General features: G+C 41.2%; 1 protein-coding gene across 12 annotated transcripts in view; it reads left to right on the forward strand.

Annotated features, from left to right (window-relative positions):
* Positions 1–18,271, forward strand: part of ABLIM1 (actin binding LIM protein 1) — a 192,048-nt gene that overhangs the window by 129,583 nt on the left and 44,194 nt on the right. For 11 of the 12 annotated variants that reach the window (XM_067000417.1, XM_067000418.1, XM_067000415.1 and 8 more), the window contains exons 7-8: positions 6,056–6,143; positions 10,737–10,795. In XM_067000417.1, the coding sequence (XP_066856518.1) occupies positions 6,056–6,143; positions 10,737–10,795 (147 nt within the window). Of the gene's footprint in view, positions 1–6,055; positions 6,144–10,736; positions 10,796–13,521; positions 13,585–18,271 lie in introns of all 12 variants that reach the window. The other variant, XM_067000419.1, reaches the window with a different exon arrangement.

Here is an 18,271-nt window from a genome sequence, read left to right on the forward strand (position 1 = left end):
TCCCTGATTTTTGGCCTTTTATTTCTGAACAGAAAACATGCATCTTAGATTACATTCCTCAGCCATAGTGACACTAGTCATTATCTTAACTCCTGCATCTCTGATGTGAATGACCCTTATAAATTTAGTATCCTTCTAGATCCTAGATCCAGTCAGTCCAAATAATAATGGGAGAAGACTTATAAATTGCATAGAGTAGTGAGATGCCTGAGACTAGGTAGAATACCATCAATTTACATACCTATGTGCTACAAGTACAAGACAGAACATAGTGTAAATGTTGCACGCATTCAACAGTTAGTCTTACTTTGCAGGACATACATACACCTTAATACAATCTACTACGTGTATTTTTTCTGAATTCTCTCTGATTAACTACGTGGTCAGTCACTGGGATTAGATTTCTCTGTGCATAAATGTAACCCAGCATCCTAATAGAGATGACGTTAGAAATCCTGGCAGTCAGCAATAAAGGTGGGTCTGCTATTGCTTTGCCTCTCTGTACAGACCAGAATACTCTGGTCACTGGTCAAGAATAGTCTGGTCAACTGGCCACTTGGGGCTTCTGTGGGTACATGTCTTAGCTGAGTGGAATTATCTTTGAAGTAACAACCTCCTGCTGTTAACTGTGTGGAGAATGTAAGTTCTTAGCAGTGGTATGGTGTGTAACAATAGGTGCATTTGCTCTGTGAAGACAGGATGAATGGCTGCCGTAAAGAACCCGTAGTTTAGCATGTTTCGCCTCTGTGTGCAACTTGCTCACCACTGGGTGTTGCAGGAAACAGTGCAGTCACAGGTGGCTGCCAGGGCCTTACTGCACGGTAAGTCTGGTTGATGTTCAGCTCCCAGGAGGGCTGATTCTTCATGCTAGCAGACCAATTGCAACACTGGAGATTTAGCCTGAAGCATTATTCACATCTTTTCTATAAGGAAAAATGATATTCTAAGCAGCTAATAATTGCATTGCTATTTAGCAGCCACTAATGAGTATAATAATACTGTATGCTGATGGAATTAACAGTAATAAGTTCCAAAAGTTTGATATAGTCCATCTGTTAAGGAATGTAATAGCATGACACTGGTAGTCACTGCTGGGATGCTGGGAAGTACGTTGTATAAAACTCAGAAAGCAGGCATGAACGAACAGTGCAAGTGTTCCTGGCAGCTGCAGTCTGGGCTTGCCCGAGACAACACAGCAGTCAATGGAACGCTCTGCGGTTCTTCCACGTCCCTTGCATGCAGGTTGTCATTCAGATTTAGAGTCACGGGCTCACGCTCCATTTCCCACTTTCCCCCTCACGTGCTTCTTGCAGCCTGGGAACTGCCAGTGTGAGCTCTGCTTCCCGCTGCTCCGGCTGCGCAGGGCAGGGCTCTGCTGGGAGCTGCTCCTCTCCAGAGGGGGTGGTGACATTAGTACTCCAAACAACGTCAGGAGGTCCTCGTTTTAAAGATGCACATCAAACAAGGATTTATCAAGCTAGAGTGTTTACAGAATTTAAATTGTATTACATTGTCCTTCCTTTGGTAATAACAGAGAAAGTTACGGGAGATTCGGACGTCCTTTGGAAGCAGAGGAGCTGCACTTTTATTGTTGTATCTGTTGTAGTGACTTGCTGAACAGATAAGAGCCTGGGAAAAGTGAGTGGACAGTTTAGGCCAGGATGTTATTAAAAGCAAATTTTGGTCTTCATAGTGTTTGTGCTGTTCCACCCGCCTGTGAGATCACAGAAGCCTGCAGAGAAGGAAACAATGGCATTTGATATTATCCTGAACATCAAACAGGGTGAAAGATTCTGTGACCTCTGCGAGTAATTAAAATAAAGCTTCCCTGGAAAAGGGTAGGCTACTGCTACAGTTCCTGTTTTACAATTCATGACATTCCTTAAGGGGTTTAAAGATGAGTCTGAGTTATTCTTTGTGCTGCTCCGTAGTCCTTAAGAGAGCTGAGAAATCAGGTCAACCTTCTTAGAGTCGTGGTAGAAGTAAATATTTGATTAGATGTGTCAATCACAGAGCTGTGATAGCTCTTCATTAAAAAAAAAAAAAAAAAAAAAAACTTTAAAGTACTCTTAAAACTACATAGCTTTTTTTTTGCATTTAAGTTGCATTAGAAAAATGAAGCTTTCTACGTGTTTAATAGCTGTTTGTCAGGTGATTGCTAGGATGTCTTTGAATGGAGAGTGAGTGCAGCTGTGCAAGTGTAACGCAGCAAAAATGCACTTAATTGTGTCTTTTGGCCAACAGAAAATGTCTGTTGGTAATTAGTTCTTCCTCCACCAGACCCACTGGCATGTGAGCACTCCTGGTGGGATTCTTGTTATTGTCCTTTCTGGCTCTTGTTCACCGTTGTGCTGGAAAGAACAGGACTGAAGGCATGAGTAATAGGAAATCTTAAACTCTCACGTTCACCAAAGAGGAAAACATTTATTTAATCAGACTGGAGCTCTACAAGCACTGAGAAAATAAAAGTTGGTCTTGTGGGAGCTGGGGGTACAGCATGAGGGAAGAGATGGACTCCAAGAGTGCAGTACTTGGCCTTTGAAGTACTGTGGTCCTGGGATTAGGGCTGGGTGTGCTCAAAGCAGGGACTGAGACTGGCTTCTGGGTCATGTTACATCGGCTTGTGTGCAGCTGTATTTGTATCTTCTGGGTTGGAGTCATTTGTGTTTAAATTTTTTTGTGCAACCCACGATTGCCTTCCCTGACACCTATGAGAAACGGTACAGTTTTGGCTTTAAGTCCCCAAAGACTGAATAGCTGTTTTTTTGAACAAGAAGTGATTTGTTGCTGTCAGCAGGGTGCAAGGTGCCAGCTGAGAAGTTTTTGAGTAGCAAACCAACTGCAAGAGGTTTTTGGACATGAAGTGAACTTGGGAAGGGGTAAGGAGAGCGAGGCATAGTGGGAAGGCAAGTGCCTTTAACCCTCTTACACTTCGGCTGAAGAATCTTCAGGGCAAATGTGCACTGAGTAATGGTGCCTGGTACTGCCAGCAGGGCTGGGCTGTAAGCCTTACAGCCCCCAGTACAGCAGCATGTGGTTACAGGAGACTTCACGCTGACTGTGCTGAATGTGGGTTTAGTAGCCTAAAAGCTAGGAAAAAAAAAAAAAAAAACACATATCTGAAAAGCATGAATATTTCATTCTCTGTAGATCCTGAAGTTTTTCCTAATACGTTGTAATGACTGATTTTTAGCAACCAGCTTTCTCAGACGATGACGGCAAGTCAGGCTTAGCAAGACTAACCCTGGGTTAGCTGAGATGCAGATTGGTTCCCAGTGGATACCCGCTGAAGAGTCATAGAAACACTACTGAGGTAGAAAATGGATGAAACTGGTTTTGAAGCATTCAGCAACATCTGCAGCTGCTGTGATACAAAACTCCAGCAAAACCTAGCTAGTGCGGGATGGGTTAGTGCTTCCACTTAGCAAGCTTCTGTTAGCAGGGGCGTGCTGTTCCTTCATCACCGCTCGCACTGGGCTAACATCTGGCCAGTTGTTACAGCCTTGGGGAGAGATCTGATAAACATTTCGGCTGTTTTAAAGAGATGTGTACATCATATAAATTACATTGACAGTAGCATATTGGAGGTTTTTCTGGGGGATGGGAAGCTTCAGAGTGGCCACAGGTTTACACACGACGTTGTGATGAATCCTGGATTTGTTTCTCCTGTAAATAACCTGACTTTTTCAAATGTGTAGGCTGCTTATAGAGGTCATAATCAACTGACAGATGTACCAGGTGTCCTTAAGAAGAGCTTTGTGATGAGGAGAAAAACAAATGGCATGTCTGTCAGATGATCACGGCAAGTGAAAGACTCACCAGTATTAGCACCAGGTAGACCAGATACAGATCCTTTTAGGACAAAGGATGAATGGAGCTAGTAGAAATTACTGACCCAAGTTGTTGTGAATTAACTGCAAAATAAGGAACACAAAAATCAGACGCCTGGGCTACTGCCAGAATAACTACCCAACAACCAAAGAATTTAGCAGTTTTGCTTGCGACAGTGCAATGCAACATTTGATTAATACATTGGGGTTTTATGTCATTGTGTTCCTAAAACACACACACATCAAAGCTTGGAAGAACAGAAGCTGAAACTGTTTGGATGTGAATGCCTGATTTCTATTGCCCACACAGCATGGTGCTTTCACGTTATAGATATTTCTGCTGGATCCATTAAAACTCCATTGCCGTAGTTTACTATTGGTGTTCTTGGTAGGGAATTCTTTCTTTATAAAGCCTGATTAATCTGACAGTATCGATGTACAGACTTTTTGGCAGTTAACTGAAATTACAAAAGCTTTTGACCAGTGTTGTTTCAGTCTTTTGTGTCTGGGAATTTGGATAACATCTCATGAGACGTGGCCCCATCTCAGATGGGATATGTCAGGGGTTAATTAATAATAATATAACAGGACCTGTACTCTTCCTAGTTCAGACTATACAGCTTCTTAGTTACCCTACTGAATACGTTTTGAGAAGCTATGAATTTATTTCAGAAAAATCCGTGTGTCTACTGAAAATCTGAGCTCTCTTATGCAGCAGAGATATGCTGTAGCTGGATGAGACAGGCGAGCCCAGAAAAGATTCCTGTTCTATGAGTTCATATATATTTTTGTAATCATTGTCTTCCTGTTTGGAGAAGATGCTTTCCGGCAGTGATTCAGTCTTGTTAGGAATTTTTTATATCTCATTAACTGGAAGCAGTTTCCAGGACGTGGGCTTGGCATCATCTTTAAATGAAATATGCCTGAAATCGCTTGTGACAAGCAGCTCTGTGGGCCCTCACTCTGCTGAAGAATTTGAGGAGTGCTCAAAAGTGGGGATTATTTTTTACCAAACACAGATAAAATTCCTGTTCCTTTGTATGTACAATATCGATTGTGCACGGCAGAAAGTGCAGAGAAGGATGTCAGCTTCTGCTGGTGAGTGCTGAGCTGTCTGAGTTGGAGATCTACCTTGGAAACCCATTCAATATTCACAGCCCTGTGCTGCAGACCGGTGTTATGCATATAATATTTCAGTTGATAGGGAATATTTTGTGAAAAAGCATTTGAAGTTAACATGTTAAGAAATCAGATACATTTTTAAAGCCTTTTAAAATCCATTAATTGTCACTATTCAAGTGTTTGGGTTTTTGTTTGTTTGTTTTAGGATTCATCATTTATTTATTTTATTTTTTTTCAAAAAGCCTGGTGTGGGCTTTGCATGCTTTGTTTCTCCCAAGGAGAAATCACAATCGTATCTGTGCCTTGATTTTTCCTGTCCTTAAAGGCCTGAAACCTGATCAGCCTAGTCTTTTATGAATATCACTGTATTGAAGAGATGTGTACTTAAGTGACTCAGTGGATTTGGGTAACAGGATCTAGAGCATTTAGAATCTTTAGGTTGATAGTTCAGACAGCTCAAGCTGCCTGCACCCAAGTAGCTTCTGAAGTCAGGCATTTGTGATTTAGGTTAATGGTCCCAGGAGCTGCTCATATCAGCAGTGTTGGGAAGGCAGCCAAGGAATGAAATGGCAGGTTGAAAACTGTCATTCATTGTCTAAACTCATCCATAACAATGGAGCAATTGAGAACATACGCACTGTCTGCAAAAGGAGGAGGCAGCAGGTTTGCACAAATGTCTAGCTGCAGTGTAACATTCATTGCTTTGGACTGGTAAGTGAGATTCAAAAAGCTGTTGGGCAAAATCACGGAGAATAGAGAGACTGGGATATAGCCTTTCACCAGGAAGTCTTTAAATCACTGAGTACTTGAATGGGGACGTGTGAAGAGGAAAGGCCGTTCTATCTTGTCTTGTTCTTGTAGCCTTCTACCCCATGTAGTCACTGCTGGCTTCTGTTGAGGACAGGGTATTGGGCCTTTGGATTGAACCAGAACGGCAGGTCTTACGTCCCCATAGCTACTGTCACATCATCAGAGCAGTATTATAACAGGTGAACTAGAGGAAAAATGACTGTGGTCTGTTAGCAGGTGGAGTGCTTACAGAGCAGCGTAAATGTGAGCAATGTTTACAGTGCATTGATCCCTCATTTCTCTTTCTTGTTTAGGCAGGTGACAAGCATTATCATCCAAGCTGTGCACGATGCAGCAGGTGCAACCAAATGTTCACGGAAGGAGAAGAAATGTATCTGCAAGGTAAGGACGTCTCTGTTCCAAAACCAGAAAATCAGACTTGTTAATTTTTCTGTCACAGACCTCAGCACTTTATAAGCTATCCCTGTGCAATACAGACAAGGGGGACTGTAGCCATCCTTTCTTCTTTACAGTGCCCTCAAACATTTTACTTAACTCTTTCACTTTAGTAAGTGGCCATGATGGTGGCTTTGCAGTGACTCTACACCTGAGTTGAGCCAGATTGTGTTTTCAAAAGCTGTGTAGCAAGGGTAAAATTTATTAGGCTGCCTCTGAATTTGGCTTCTCACAGATAGCTTAGTGCATAGACTGGTGGATGAGATATCAGACAAGGTGAGAGGGTTTCATGTCATTTTCCCCTGAATTGTGCTGATCAGTTTCTCTGCTGTTCTGGACCACTCTCCAAACTGTAAAACGCAATGGAAAAACTTCCAGACACTGCAGTAAGCTTGCTTTGAATCACGTAGATCTCATCCCCCATGCGCATCATTAGATTGTCTCCTCTGCTTCCTAATTATATTTGCTTGCCTTGCCTATTTCCCGTTCATCTGGTCACATATCTCTTTGAGTTCCATTTATATTTATTTGTTGTCTTTCTGAAGTCACTTCTTTCTCATATATTCATTTTCATCTCCTTGTTATTATTAGCAGTCTTGCACTCACTTCCAGGTGCGAAGCACTTTTTTTTTTTTCTTTCCCCAGAATCTTTTCACGTAAAAAAGAATGTGCTTCTTTCTTTGATTGAAAAATACCCTGGAACTGAATTCTGTTTACTTTCCCACAAGGTAGCACATTAGGTATTAAGCTACAATTATTTTTTCTGACTGATGTAGTATTAATTAATGTTGGTAGCAAGACATCGAATATGCATTTGTATATCTAGAAATCTAAGTGAAAAGGCAACCACAGATCGTGATTTTGTATATTGTATTTATGTTAGAAAACTCGCTTGATGCACCTGAAAGGACTGTGAAAGCATAGGAAAGAAATGATGAAAGTGTGATGGCAGCTATCTCCTGAAAAACTGGAGACAGATTCCTTCTGGAGGAATTCCAAAACTAGATAACATTGTTAAGGAATTCCTTTGAAGCTAACTTGTGTTATTTTATAGTTTGTCCTCCCTTGCAGTCCATTTTTCTCATCTCACTGGCCTTGTAAGGCGTCATCTTATTCCAGCTGTGCACAGAATTAGATACACAGTTGTGTAGCGGCACTTCATTGCCAGAGCAAGGAGAGGCTGAAAGAGGGCTGGGTAGGAACTAGTGCTTTCTGATGGCAAACTGGAAAGACTAATTTGAAAGCAGCAGTTTCAGCATCTGACAAATAGTGATCTTAGGTTCTTCACATGATAGTATGATAAAAGGACAGGCAGAGTTCAAGGTGAGCAGATTAATTCAGAAATTATTTTAATAGCAGTGAGGGATGAACTGATGCAGTTTGCACCAGTCCAGCACAGTTCACGTGCAGGCTGTGGTGTAAACTTGCGCAGATCCCAGAAAGGCAGGAGGTACTTAAACAAGGCTAGATTTTGTCCTGGAAAAGTTTAGGTGATATGAGACAGGAAGAGATACCTGGCTCCTTGACCTGCCATCATTCTCTTCTTAGCTGCACATACTTCTGTATCTCCTGTCCCATGAAGGTGAATTGATGTTCCTCACGCTCACTGTGCTTCAGTGGAGGAGCAGCAGCCCAGGTTGCATTGCTTTATTGTAGAAATCTGTTTTCTGACCAAGTAATGTTATTGCTGAGTGTGCTCCAGACTGTCTTGACAAAGCTTTCCTTGCTGAATTCAGCATGCTTTTAAGCGTAGGTGACCTGAAAGCCTTTCCTCTGCAGAGCTCTCAGCTGAAATGGATATCCTGACTCCATCCAAATTGTTCCCCCTCGGGTGCAGAATAACAGCCTTCCAAGCACTTCTCTGAAATAAAAACCAGCCAGAACCAAAATCACGTTATCGATGAAATATATGAAAATAGGAAGCTTCCTTCTCATTTCTCGTTGTTCTCTCTACTGGACATAAAAACTGTGTTGGTACCACTTTGTGTAATTAGAGGAGCCTGGTAGGTTTCTGTTAGTCACTTGCAATAGAAATGTGCAAAAGCAAACCTGCAAAAGGAAAACACAAAACCAAACCCACCATTCTGGGGCTTTCTGTGTTAAGGATGGCTTAAGTAGCGCTAGCAGAAGCACTCTGACTTCACCCTGCTCCCTCACAGGAAAATAACAAGGAAGTAGCATCAGAAACTCTCTTTCCCATGGACTTCCTTAGTAGTATTTTATTATAGGGCTCATCCCAGAGGGCTGTTGCTGAGCTAGGATGTTGCTTAGCATTCAGAGGGCTGCTGCTCTTGATTCTCACACAGGCTTTCAGCCTTATTCACTGTGTAACTGAGCTTCTGCTTTTTAGAGCACTGTAGTCTGAATCAGAGGTACACGCAAAGCAAAAAGCTGAATAAATGAATGTGTTGGCTGATGTCTGCCAAGTGAGCAAACTTACATTAAGAGTGGGATTAGCCACAATTTGCTGAACTGTTTCTGTTAGGAAAAGGAAGGGCGATGCAACTTGAGAATTTACACAGTTCCAAACATTTCAAAATAGTGTGACACAGCTGGGTGAATAAAATCTACAAGTTATAGTTCAGGATCATGAAAAAATATTTGCATTTTACTTCTTGTGCCTGCTCTATCTGATTTGGGTTACACAATTTCATATTTTTAAAACTTTTTACCATTTTTGTGAAGGAAAGCTCACAACTGGTAACTAAGTTCCACCATGAAAATTATATCCAAACCTTCTTGCGTTTCTTGTTCCCCTTCAGCAGCTCCAGCATTCTCCTGGGGTGTTCCTAAAATTGGACTAGTTTGTGGTAAATGCTGCCTGAAAATGCAGTGATAGCTTTTTCTTTGATGATGGGAATGGTTTAACAGAAAAGAAACTGAGGTACAGAGGAGCAGAGAACATTTTTCTTAGGGTCACGCAGGAAGCTTGTAACTGAATTTGCAAATTCTGAAACCTTCTGAGTCTTAACTCATCAGCCTTATAGCATGAACTCCCTTCCTCCTGAGGGCTGGGATCTGCCTGATCTCCTCAGCAAATGCACAGGCCATGCTGCTCTGCTGATCTTGCTGGCGCTGTGGGGTCCTGGCTCGGAAGCTGCTGTTTGTTTACAGAGAAGGCTCTCGGTACGCTTCTCCCTGTTATCTGATCCTTCCCGCCTGCCAAATGCAGTTTCTTCTTCCTTGTCTTAGACTCAAAGCCAAACGTCTCAGGCCCTGATCCAGAATCACAGCGTTCCCTGCAGTCTTCTGGTGATGATTATGCTGTGTGCTGCTGGGAAGTGAAATCATTCCTGTTGCTCTTCACTTCTGTACTGAGGCATGTAAGGGCTTGTTAGGATAAAGTGTCCGGGGCCCCTGACCCGTACCTCTCAGTGGCTCTGAGGGTGGGGTGTCCTCTGGCTGCACTTGGGCTAATATTCACCAGCAGGAGACCTGGACGGCCCTTTGTTTGGTTTCTTTGTGGACGGAGTGAAGGTGAAGCTCCCTCCTGCAGACAGACATGGCTCAGTATTGGCTTTGCAGTGGCTGGACCGAAGTTTGAATTTGACTGCAGCTGCAGTCAGTGTTACAAATCAGCATTAGCTTCTGCTCCATTTCAGTTTGGCTAAAACCTGCCAGCAGCTTCCCAGCAGTGACCACAGTTCATGCTCTGTTCCTGAGCACTGAAGTGGAATGGAAGTCCCCCTTGCCCTGGGCACTGCTCAGCCCGTGGGCACAGATGGATATTTACATTTTCACAATGTAAGAGAAAATCCCATGTTTTGGAACACAAACGGTGGAGACCTTGAATTTTTTTAAAGGATGTGAGGCTGGAACGTGCCGTGCGGAAATGCCAGTACAACACATGCCACTGACCTCACAGAGCAAGGAGCAGAAGCGATGTGTGTGCCAGTGACAAGTACGGTACACTTGGATCTCGAGATAGGCTCCTTCACGTACTGCTTCATGCCAAATGTCATGCTGGCTTCTCCAGCTTGGTGCAGCGGGCACGATACAGCACTGACTGCTGTGTTGTGAATTTTTTCTGATTTTGCTCCATATAAGCTTTTCCTGTTGCATTTTGCGTAGTTGTAGGGAAGAGGTGATATTTCTCAATATTTCGCAATAACTGAGCACGGCACCTACTGCTCGAGGAAGTCATCAGACTTTGCTGGTATTGGTGGGCTTATAACCAGAGCTTCCTTTTTATGCGTGGTGGGGTACATAAGGGAAGAACAGATCAGGTCGCCATGGCCCTTGCCCTCCATCCTCACCAGAAGAACCCTTAGTCTTTCAGTTCCTCCAGCTGGTGCTGGCTGCCTTTCTTGCTGCTTACGGCTGTTTGACTTAATTAAGAACGTGTGCTAAGTGCTTTGACAGCTTCCACAAGGGGCTGCTGTAGGTGGGCTGTGGGTTTGGTTTGTTTGTTTCACTTGTGTTCCTCTTTCACAGTCAGATACAGTGAAGGGGTTCTCTTTTCACGACTAAGTTTTCATGATCAGAAGTCATCTGTTTTAATCTGAATAAGGATTTTTCTCCTTTTTACACCTCCCAAAGGTTCCACTGTCTGGCATCCCGACTGTAAGCAATCCACTAAGACCGAAGAGAAGCTAAGGGTAAGCTGAACTTGTGGCAATGACTCACTGGATATTTTGCACACCCAGTAACTGGACATTGTATTTGAAAGAGTTGATTGTCCATGTTTGTTTAGTGCATAGCTGTCACCACACTGGCAGAATAACTATGACAGCACTTCAGAGGTACTGGTGTGATTTTTAGGCTCACCATCTTCACGTATCTGTTTCAGTGTACTGATCTGAAGGTAGCATCATTTACTGACATACAGATGTGGCATTGTCTTTAAGATATTTAATCTTATATCTCAATTATTATTTTTTTTGGGGGGGGGGGGGAGATTTTTAAGAGGAAAATGTGAACTGAGCAAGTGCTACAAGGTATCTTAGTATTTTTGCAAATCTGTATAACTTCTCAATAGTTATCCCATTCTGTGCAGTTATTTACAGCATGTAGCTCAGATGGACTCTTCATCCAAATAAAACCCAGACTAAAGGGATCCTAATTTGAATGTCGAGAAGAGTTGCAGTTATCCTTGGGGTCACTTCAGCATATCCCTACAAGGTTTCTGGATTAAATATTTGATGGGAATAACATCGCACTGATAAACATTATAGTCTGGATTTTTGCATGCAATTTTAATGTTAAGCCTGTATTCACTAATTTGCCTTCTGGACAATTTACTCTCTTTGATGTCTCAGTAGTTTCTTTGAACTTTAATTTTTCTGAATATGAATATTAGAGACTTCATGTGAATAAAATGGCTAGAAGGTCTGTCAGCCAAGGAAAATGAGAGGCACTGGCATGAAGGTTATCCTGTGGGCTTTGTTCTACGTGCGGGTTGTTCACAGGAAACCCAGGCCTTCAGAATTTATTTAGGTGCACTGTTCTGCAAATTTACTATGAACGTAGGTAGCATACTGATAACTGTTTCTTGATCAGAGTTCACATTAGTGTGGGCTGTACTGATAATACAGAAGTAGAACTGGCCATAGGTGACCAGGTATTAAAAATGCCTGTGAAACTTTCTTCATAAAATTCTCTGGATTTTGTACCCGGTCCTGTCAGCTGCAAAGAGGTGGGTGTGATGCAGGCTTGGAAACTTAGGAAGTCAGTAAGCCCCCTGGCTGTTCTCAGAAGTCTGTCTCCTGGCCTTTGGTTTCCAGCATGCAGCATTATGTCACTTGCATAAATATTGTTCTCAGTGACCCTCTTATCATAATGTAAACCAGCTGTAACTTTACCACGTTACCTCCAGAATAGGCGTGGGGCTATTGCATCACCCAAGGAGCAGACAGATTGTTTATGCCAGCGCTCAGTAATTAGAAGGTAAAGAGAGATCTCCAAAGAATTAGATTGCTCCCTTATTAATGTTAACTAATTACCACAGTACTTTTTATGCTGCTCTGGATTTTCTTCCTCATTTAACAATTTGAATGTAAGACAAGGCTTTGGCCCTGCTTAAGTGTCAGAATGCTTACGCCTAGCAGTGAATGGCTGGGGTACAATACCTCCCTTTCACTTGGACCCAAAAGCCTTATCAAAGCATTCCTGACTACAGTGCTGCCCTTATGAACCTTCTCCAAGCTGACCTTATAACTCAGTTGGTTTATTTCCATTCCCCATGGAAATTGTAAAGTCCTCTTCAAGTATCTTCTCCATTTTTCCATTATACATTTAAGCATGTGAATCTTCTTCCTCTTCAGCTGATTTTAATTGAAGTGAATGAAGTAAATAAATTCACCCACCTGCAAGACTTTGCATAAGTGAGTTCTTTCAGGAAATTTAAGACAAATGAAGTGAGAGAATGCTTATTAGGGGAACATGAGAAATGTTATGGCAAAGCTATCCAAGGCCACCTTATTCCTGGAGATCTTCCATGCAGAGGTTTCAAATGTCTTTAAAGGGTATCAGGAAATGCAATATATTGAAGATAGCTGGAGAGAGAGAGAGGATTTTTAGCTTCAGCTTTACATCGCAGATAGTCTGTATGTATTCTACAAATATCAGACGCTTATTTTAAAATCAGTTTGAGTTCACTTGATCACTTGAGTTCATTTAGATGACTTTGCCAAATGTTTCATTCGGCAGGCTCAAATGAAGGCAGTAGCAAAAAGGTAGGTACAGAAACATATTAAACAACTGGCAGAACTATGTGCTATTTGAACGTGTCACCACTAAATTATGAACTGTGGTTTGATTTGCTGTCAGTTTCTTGGTTGCATAGATTTCAACCTGATATGAGAATCAGAATCTGGTTTGTGAGTTGTCAAATATGAGATAAAACCACTTACAGGGTCAGGCCTAGATATACTAGTGGTTCTGCAAGAAGTCAGTGACATGGCCTCTCTGCTCTGCTGAGTTTCCTTTCCCAGTAGAGCAGAACAAAACAAAATGCCCTTTTATCATGGAAGTCACTTCAGAAGTTTTCAGCAAGTTCTGTTTTCCAGCAGAAACTGATTTGTGATATAAACTAATCAACACTTTAGCTGGTTATTATTTCAGAGGGAGTTCATAAAAATGGTTAAGGTCTTCCTCCTGGATTTTTTGTAGAGGATTATAAAGACAAAACAAGCAAAGTAAAGCAGTCGTGTGTATATAACAAGAATATACATCGTTTAGTTTTTGTTGGTGGTGTTTATTTTGTTTTTAACAACTGTCTGGTGGTTTGTGATTCTACAGGGACCAATAAGTAACATAAATCTTATGGGCTGGGGAAACTATTTTCCTTTTCACTCTTCTTTTTCCCTTTTCTGTTTCATGACAGCATTCCTCATCTGAGTTCTTTTATCCAAAGAGTCTGGTTCTGCGCAGACCACGCTCTGCAGAGGTTTGCTGCTGTGTTTTCAGTGTTGATAACAATCTTCTTTACTGAGAAGATTCTTGGTTATTGTCATTTGCTGTGCTTGCTACTACTTCTGCCACATAGCTTTCCTGCTGTCACTTGCCACCCTGGGTACTGATTCTGTATTTTGCATCATGTAGTCTAGTGTTTGTTAATTCTCACATGTTCATTTCTTTTAATGAAATGCTTAATTTATTTTTTTAGATTAATTTGAGCTTTTGGGGGTTGCAGTATTTTTCTTCCAGTGCCATAGAAAGTTTTTCTTCTGAAGGAAAAAATTAGAGTGCAAATATGAAGCAAATGAAAATGGTAAAAAAGTGTCTGACTTTGAAGGGAAGAAGTCAGGTTTCCATGAACAATGGTTTATGGTTTTTAGAGAGAAAAATGCTATCAGTTATATCATTTTTGTTTTTATAATTATTGACCAAATACAGATGAAAACTTCAGTTGAGAAAATATTTACAAAATGCTGGGTTTGGGCATGTCCTGGGCACCGCCCCAGAGCATTTGGCCTCTCCGTAGTCAGCAGCACATCCATGTTGGCGTTAGGAGGTTGTCCCTTCTTGATTGTTTTTCTTTCAGACTTCCTTGACTTTCAGACTTCCTTGCGTTTGGTGTGCACCTGAGACCACCACCTATTTCCATTTCTTCTCATTCAGAGCATTGCTTCTTTGTTGGTTGTATCTGCTGTCTGGTTATACAGCTTTCACCCAATAATGAAGTAAAATTGTGCTGATAAGGACTTAGTACAGGCTAGCACTAGGCAGATGGGCTGATAGACTCCGTGTCACTGGACTTTCACTGTCTCTCCTCACTCTGCCTTCACATCTCTCATTGCATAGTTGTATCATCAGCCAGGGCAGGGTATTTGTGTTAGATGCAGTCTGCAGAGCAGCGTTACGTGGCTGAATACAGCGCTGTGATTCAATAGCGGTCACTGCCAGCCCTGTGCCCTTTGTCCTGCACAGGACTTCACACAGTTCACTTGGATGTTGCAATGCATTAACCCCTCTTGAACGTTGCTCTCTCTTATCTACAGAATATATATCAAGAAAATAAAGCTACAAAGTTATGTTATCACGGCTCCTAAGGAGGGCATTGTCTCTGCGCTTTTAGGCTTTATGGAATCTGATATTGGAGACTAAAGAAAGCAATCTGGGAGACTGTTCTGCTCATCTTTTAGGCCAGTGTAGTGGCTTCTTGCAGTCAGTTTAGCATGCAGGAATCTGAGTTTCCAATGTTGAAATCCAGGAGCCTTAGGATTGAAAAATGAATCCTATCCAATGTATTAGAAAAATATGCAAGGAAAAATATGAACGGCCCATGCCAAGATCAAGGTATGTTCTCTTTCTTGCTTTGTAGACTGTATAAGATACAAGTAGCTTAGGGTCAGATGATATCCTCTTGTGTAAATTTAGTCAGTATTTAATGCTGCTTAGATTTACAGGCTGATTATACAAAGTGTAATTCAAGGCAGATTTTGGCTTTAAGTGTTCTTCTGCAGAGTAGACACAAAGATGCTATCACTGCTGTTGCTGTAAAGACGGGCCAAAGGCTTTAATCTACATTAAAATTACAGTTTAAACTTTACTAGAGCATGCTTGATGCAAACGCCTTTTGCACATAGTAAGCCAGAGCATGCATGTTTTGTAAATATTATCTGCAGCTTTTTCCAGACCATGGCGGTTCAGTCTTGTTAATGCTTCTTGTTTCTCTGAAGTATGCACCTGTTGATGAAGGTGCATACTTCAAAGATCCTGTAGGTCCCTGGATCTTGACTTCAGAGTCCTGAGACTTTGTGACTGAGCCGAGTACCAAACAGCTAGTGAGAAATGGGTCACAAAATCTTAGCCAGAAACAGAAATACCTGACAGTCTCTTAGATCTATGAACAAACTTTGGTACTGTAGTTAGAAGACGTTTTGAGCCTTGGATGAACTTGCTGCCAATGAGTTCCATTTTGTATGTGTGTTTTATTACTAATATGGTGGCAGATTACAGGCAAGACAGGAGAAGGTGTATGCCTACTGCAGCTCTTCATCACATGATAAACCTGCTGAAAACTGTTTGGATGGTGTACATAATTTGGAGAAGACAATCCTTGGTGTGCGATTCAAACAGGACTTTACTCCGAGCACTTTAAATGCCACTGATGCAGTGATTACACATCAGGCATCAACACCACCATCTTCGACCAGCCCAACAAAAGTGCTGAGCTGCCAAACTTGAGTACTGGAGCTTCCATTGAAATCAGTGGGAGTTAGAAGTTAGGCATTTCGCTAGGAGTTAGATGCCAAAGGCAGTGCAAGAAAGAAAGGAAAAGAATATAAGGGAACATAAAAGGTATAAAGGAACATAAAAGAAATATAAACCTTGTGCAGTAATTGCTTATCATTTGCCATGAGTGGCTGTCTGTGGACTGAGACCCATGTTTACTGGGGTTAATTGTTTGCTAAATGTAAGAAGGAACCCAGCAAATTGAAATAACTAGCTTGTAGGGGATAATGTCTTAAGTTAAAAGATGACTGTAGTGTTTTTAAAACCATACTTGCTACCTATCACACACACACACAAAAAAAGTTCTTTTAAGAATTTTTGAGGAAGTAAGCCAAATCTTGTGAATTCTATAAGAAATTGACCATTGAATTCAGTATGTTCTGAATTTCATTCATTCAAAGTATTCATTTTTTTTCTGCTTTCCACTCAGGTTACTTTTGGTGAAGACTGCATTTGCATGAGTAGTCTTGTAAAAGATCTTACATATGGTAGCAGTGTGCCTTCAATGACTGAACTGAAAATTCCTTCTCCTTTCTGGCCTTTTTGTCTAGAAAGGGAAGAAAAAATTCTTGTAACCTATTAATATGTGTCTGTGTGACTTTGAACTAAACCTTTTCGCGAGTTTTGTCCTGGTGCACATATATTGTAGATTTTTAAGGAAGTGAAATACTGAAGTACTCCGTGCATTTGAAGGTAACACACTTGTAAGAAGGGCACAGTTCAACTGGCAGACAGGCACAATGAATGCTGTAGCACTGAAGTGCGTTATTGGTCTTGTACACTGCCACTGAAAATTACTGAAATCCATGGGAAACCTGTCTCCAATGAGCCCTGGTTCCAAGACCTAAAAAACTTCTGTCCTCTGTAAAGCCTTGCAGTTGCTGAAGCAGGTACTTCCAGTAGCAAGTATTGTACTGGGACTGCCAAATTCTTTGCTATTGCAAAGTTGTGGCTGCTGAGTAGAATAAATTACACCCTAATCTTCTTTTTAGCTTATTTATAAATACGCTTCACTTACAGTAGCTTCTGAGGTTTAGAGAATTTGCTTAAACTGTGCTGCTAAATGTTATTAAGTGAAAACATATTCATTTTTCTGCAGCTATTATCACCGCCTTGCATAATGAACTCTATCAAAAAACTAAGGCAGGTACTGTAAACAACGCTGACGATGCCTTTGTTAAACAATAGTGCATCTGTTTGGCCAGATGTTCTTGGGATCAGTTTTGATCTGGTTGCCTGCACTTAGTTATTGTAGAGCATGCTTTTGAACATCTGTACTTCAAAAAGCCACAGCCACCACATTACAGCAGTATCTGGATGATGTGAATGGCTCTAGTGTGGATGTTTTTCTTAAAAGAAGTTATGTATTTAGATGATGTGCCATGCATGATGACATGACAAGCTGAGGTAAATGCAGATGAACATGTTAAGCTTTGTAATCTAATAATAAAATAACAAGTTAATTAATTTGGGGCATATGCATGGGTGGTATGATAACTGAGCATTAAAATTCACAATGAACCTAACAGGATGAGCATCAAGAGCATGACAGTTGGTGTTACCTCTGCCAGTCTGCAAATGAAGTTGGTAAAGAACTTTTGCATTGAGGACAAATGCATGAAATGAAGATCAAAAACATAAAATTAAGATGTCTGTGATAAAGTGGGAAATACGGAGAAGTCTTACAGATATTTCATCTGCTTTGTGATTTGGTTGTTTCCCTGAGCTACTTTAATGATATGTATGAACTTCTATTGTTTGTTTTTTTCATATGCATTCAAAAACTTCCTATATGTGGTACAGACATCCCATGTTAATATATTTACCAGTGTTACATCCATTTGGATAGAGGAGGAAAGAAAAAAGAAACAACTTTTCTACAGTTAAAAAATGTGGAGAACGACCATGCCACAAGAAAAAAATAGTTGTAGTTCTTAACAAAGATTTGATTTAAATTTCTCTGAAAAAAGTGACAGTGTGAAAAGCTCTATTTGAATCCCTAAAGAACAAGCACGGTCATGCAAAGAATATTCCAGATCCATTTGCAGAAGTAAACCAGCTTAACTTTGTTGCTGGGAGTATAGAACAAGTGTCACAGGTCTGTTGTGATGGAATGAAATACCTCTAGAGGAATGCATTCATATTAAAGAAGTCTCTCATTTTCTTATCTGTATGTGTTGAAGAGATGCTCATGTGATATCTCCAGTGAAGGTCAGGGTTTGCCGCCGTTCCAGTTTTAACCTGTGTTCTTATCCAGCTCTTCTCTAGGATGGGATTTAGACCAGTTACATCAGTAGAGAATTCATCAGCCAATGTGTCTCTTGCCACCTGTTTAAGTAGTAAAGTCACAGTGGTGCTACAGAGACAGGGTTTCTCGACTGATAATGAAAACATAA

This window comes from Anser cygnoides, chromosome 7, assembly GCF_040182565.1.
Source record: "Anser cygnoides isolate HZ-2024a breed goose chromosome 7, Taihu_goose_T2T_genome, whole genome shotgun sequence".
Lineage (NCBI taxonomy): Eukaryota > Metazoa > Chordata > Aves > Anseriformes > Anatidae > Anser > Anser cygnoides.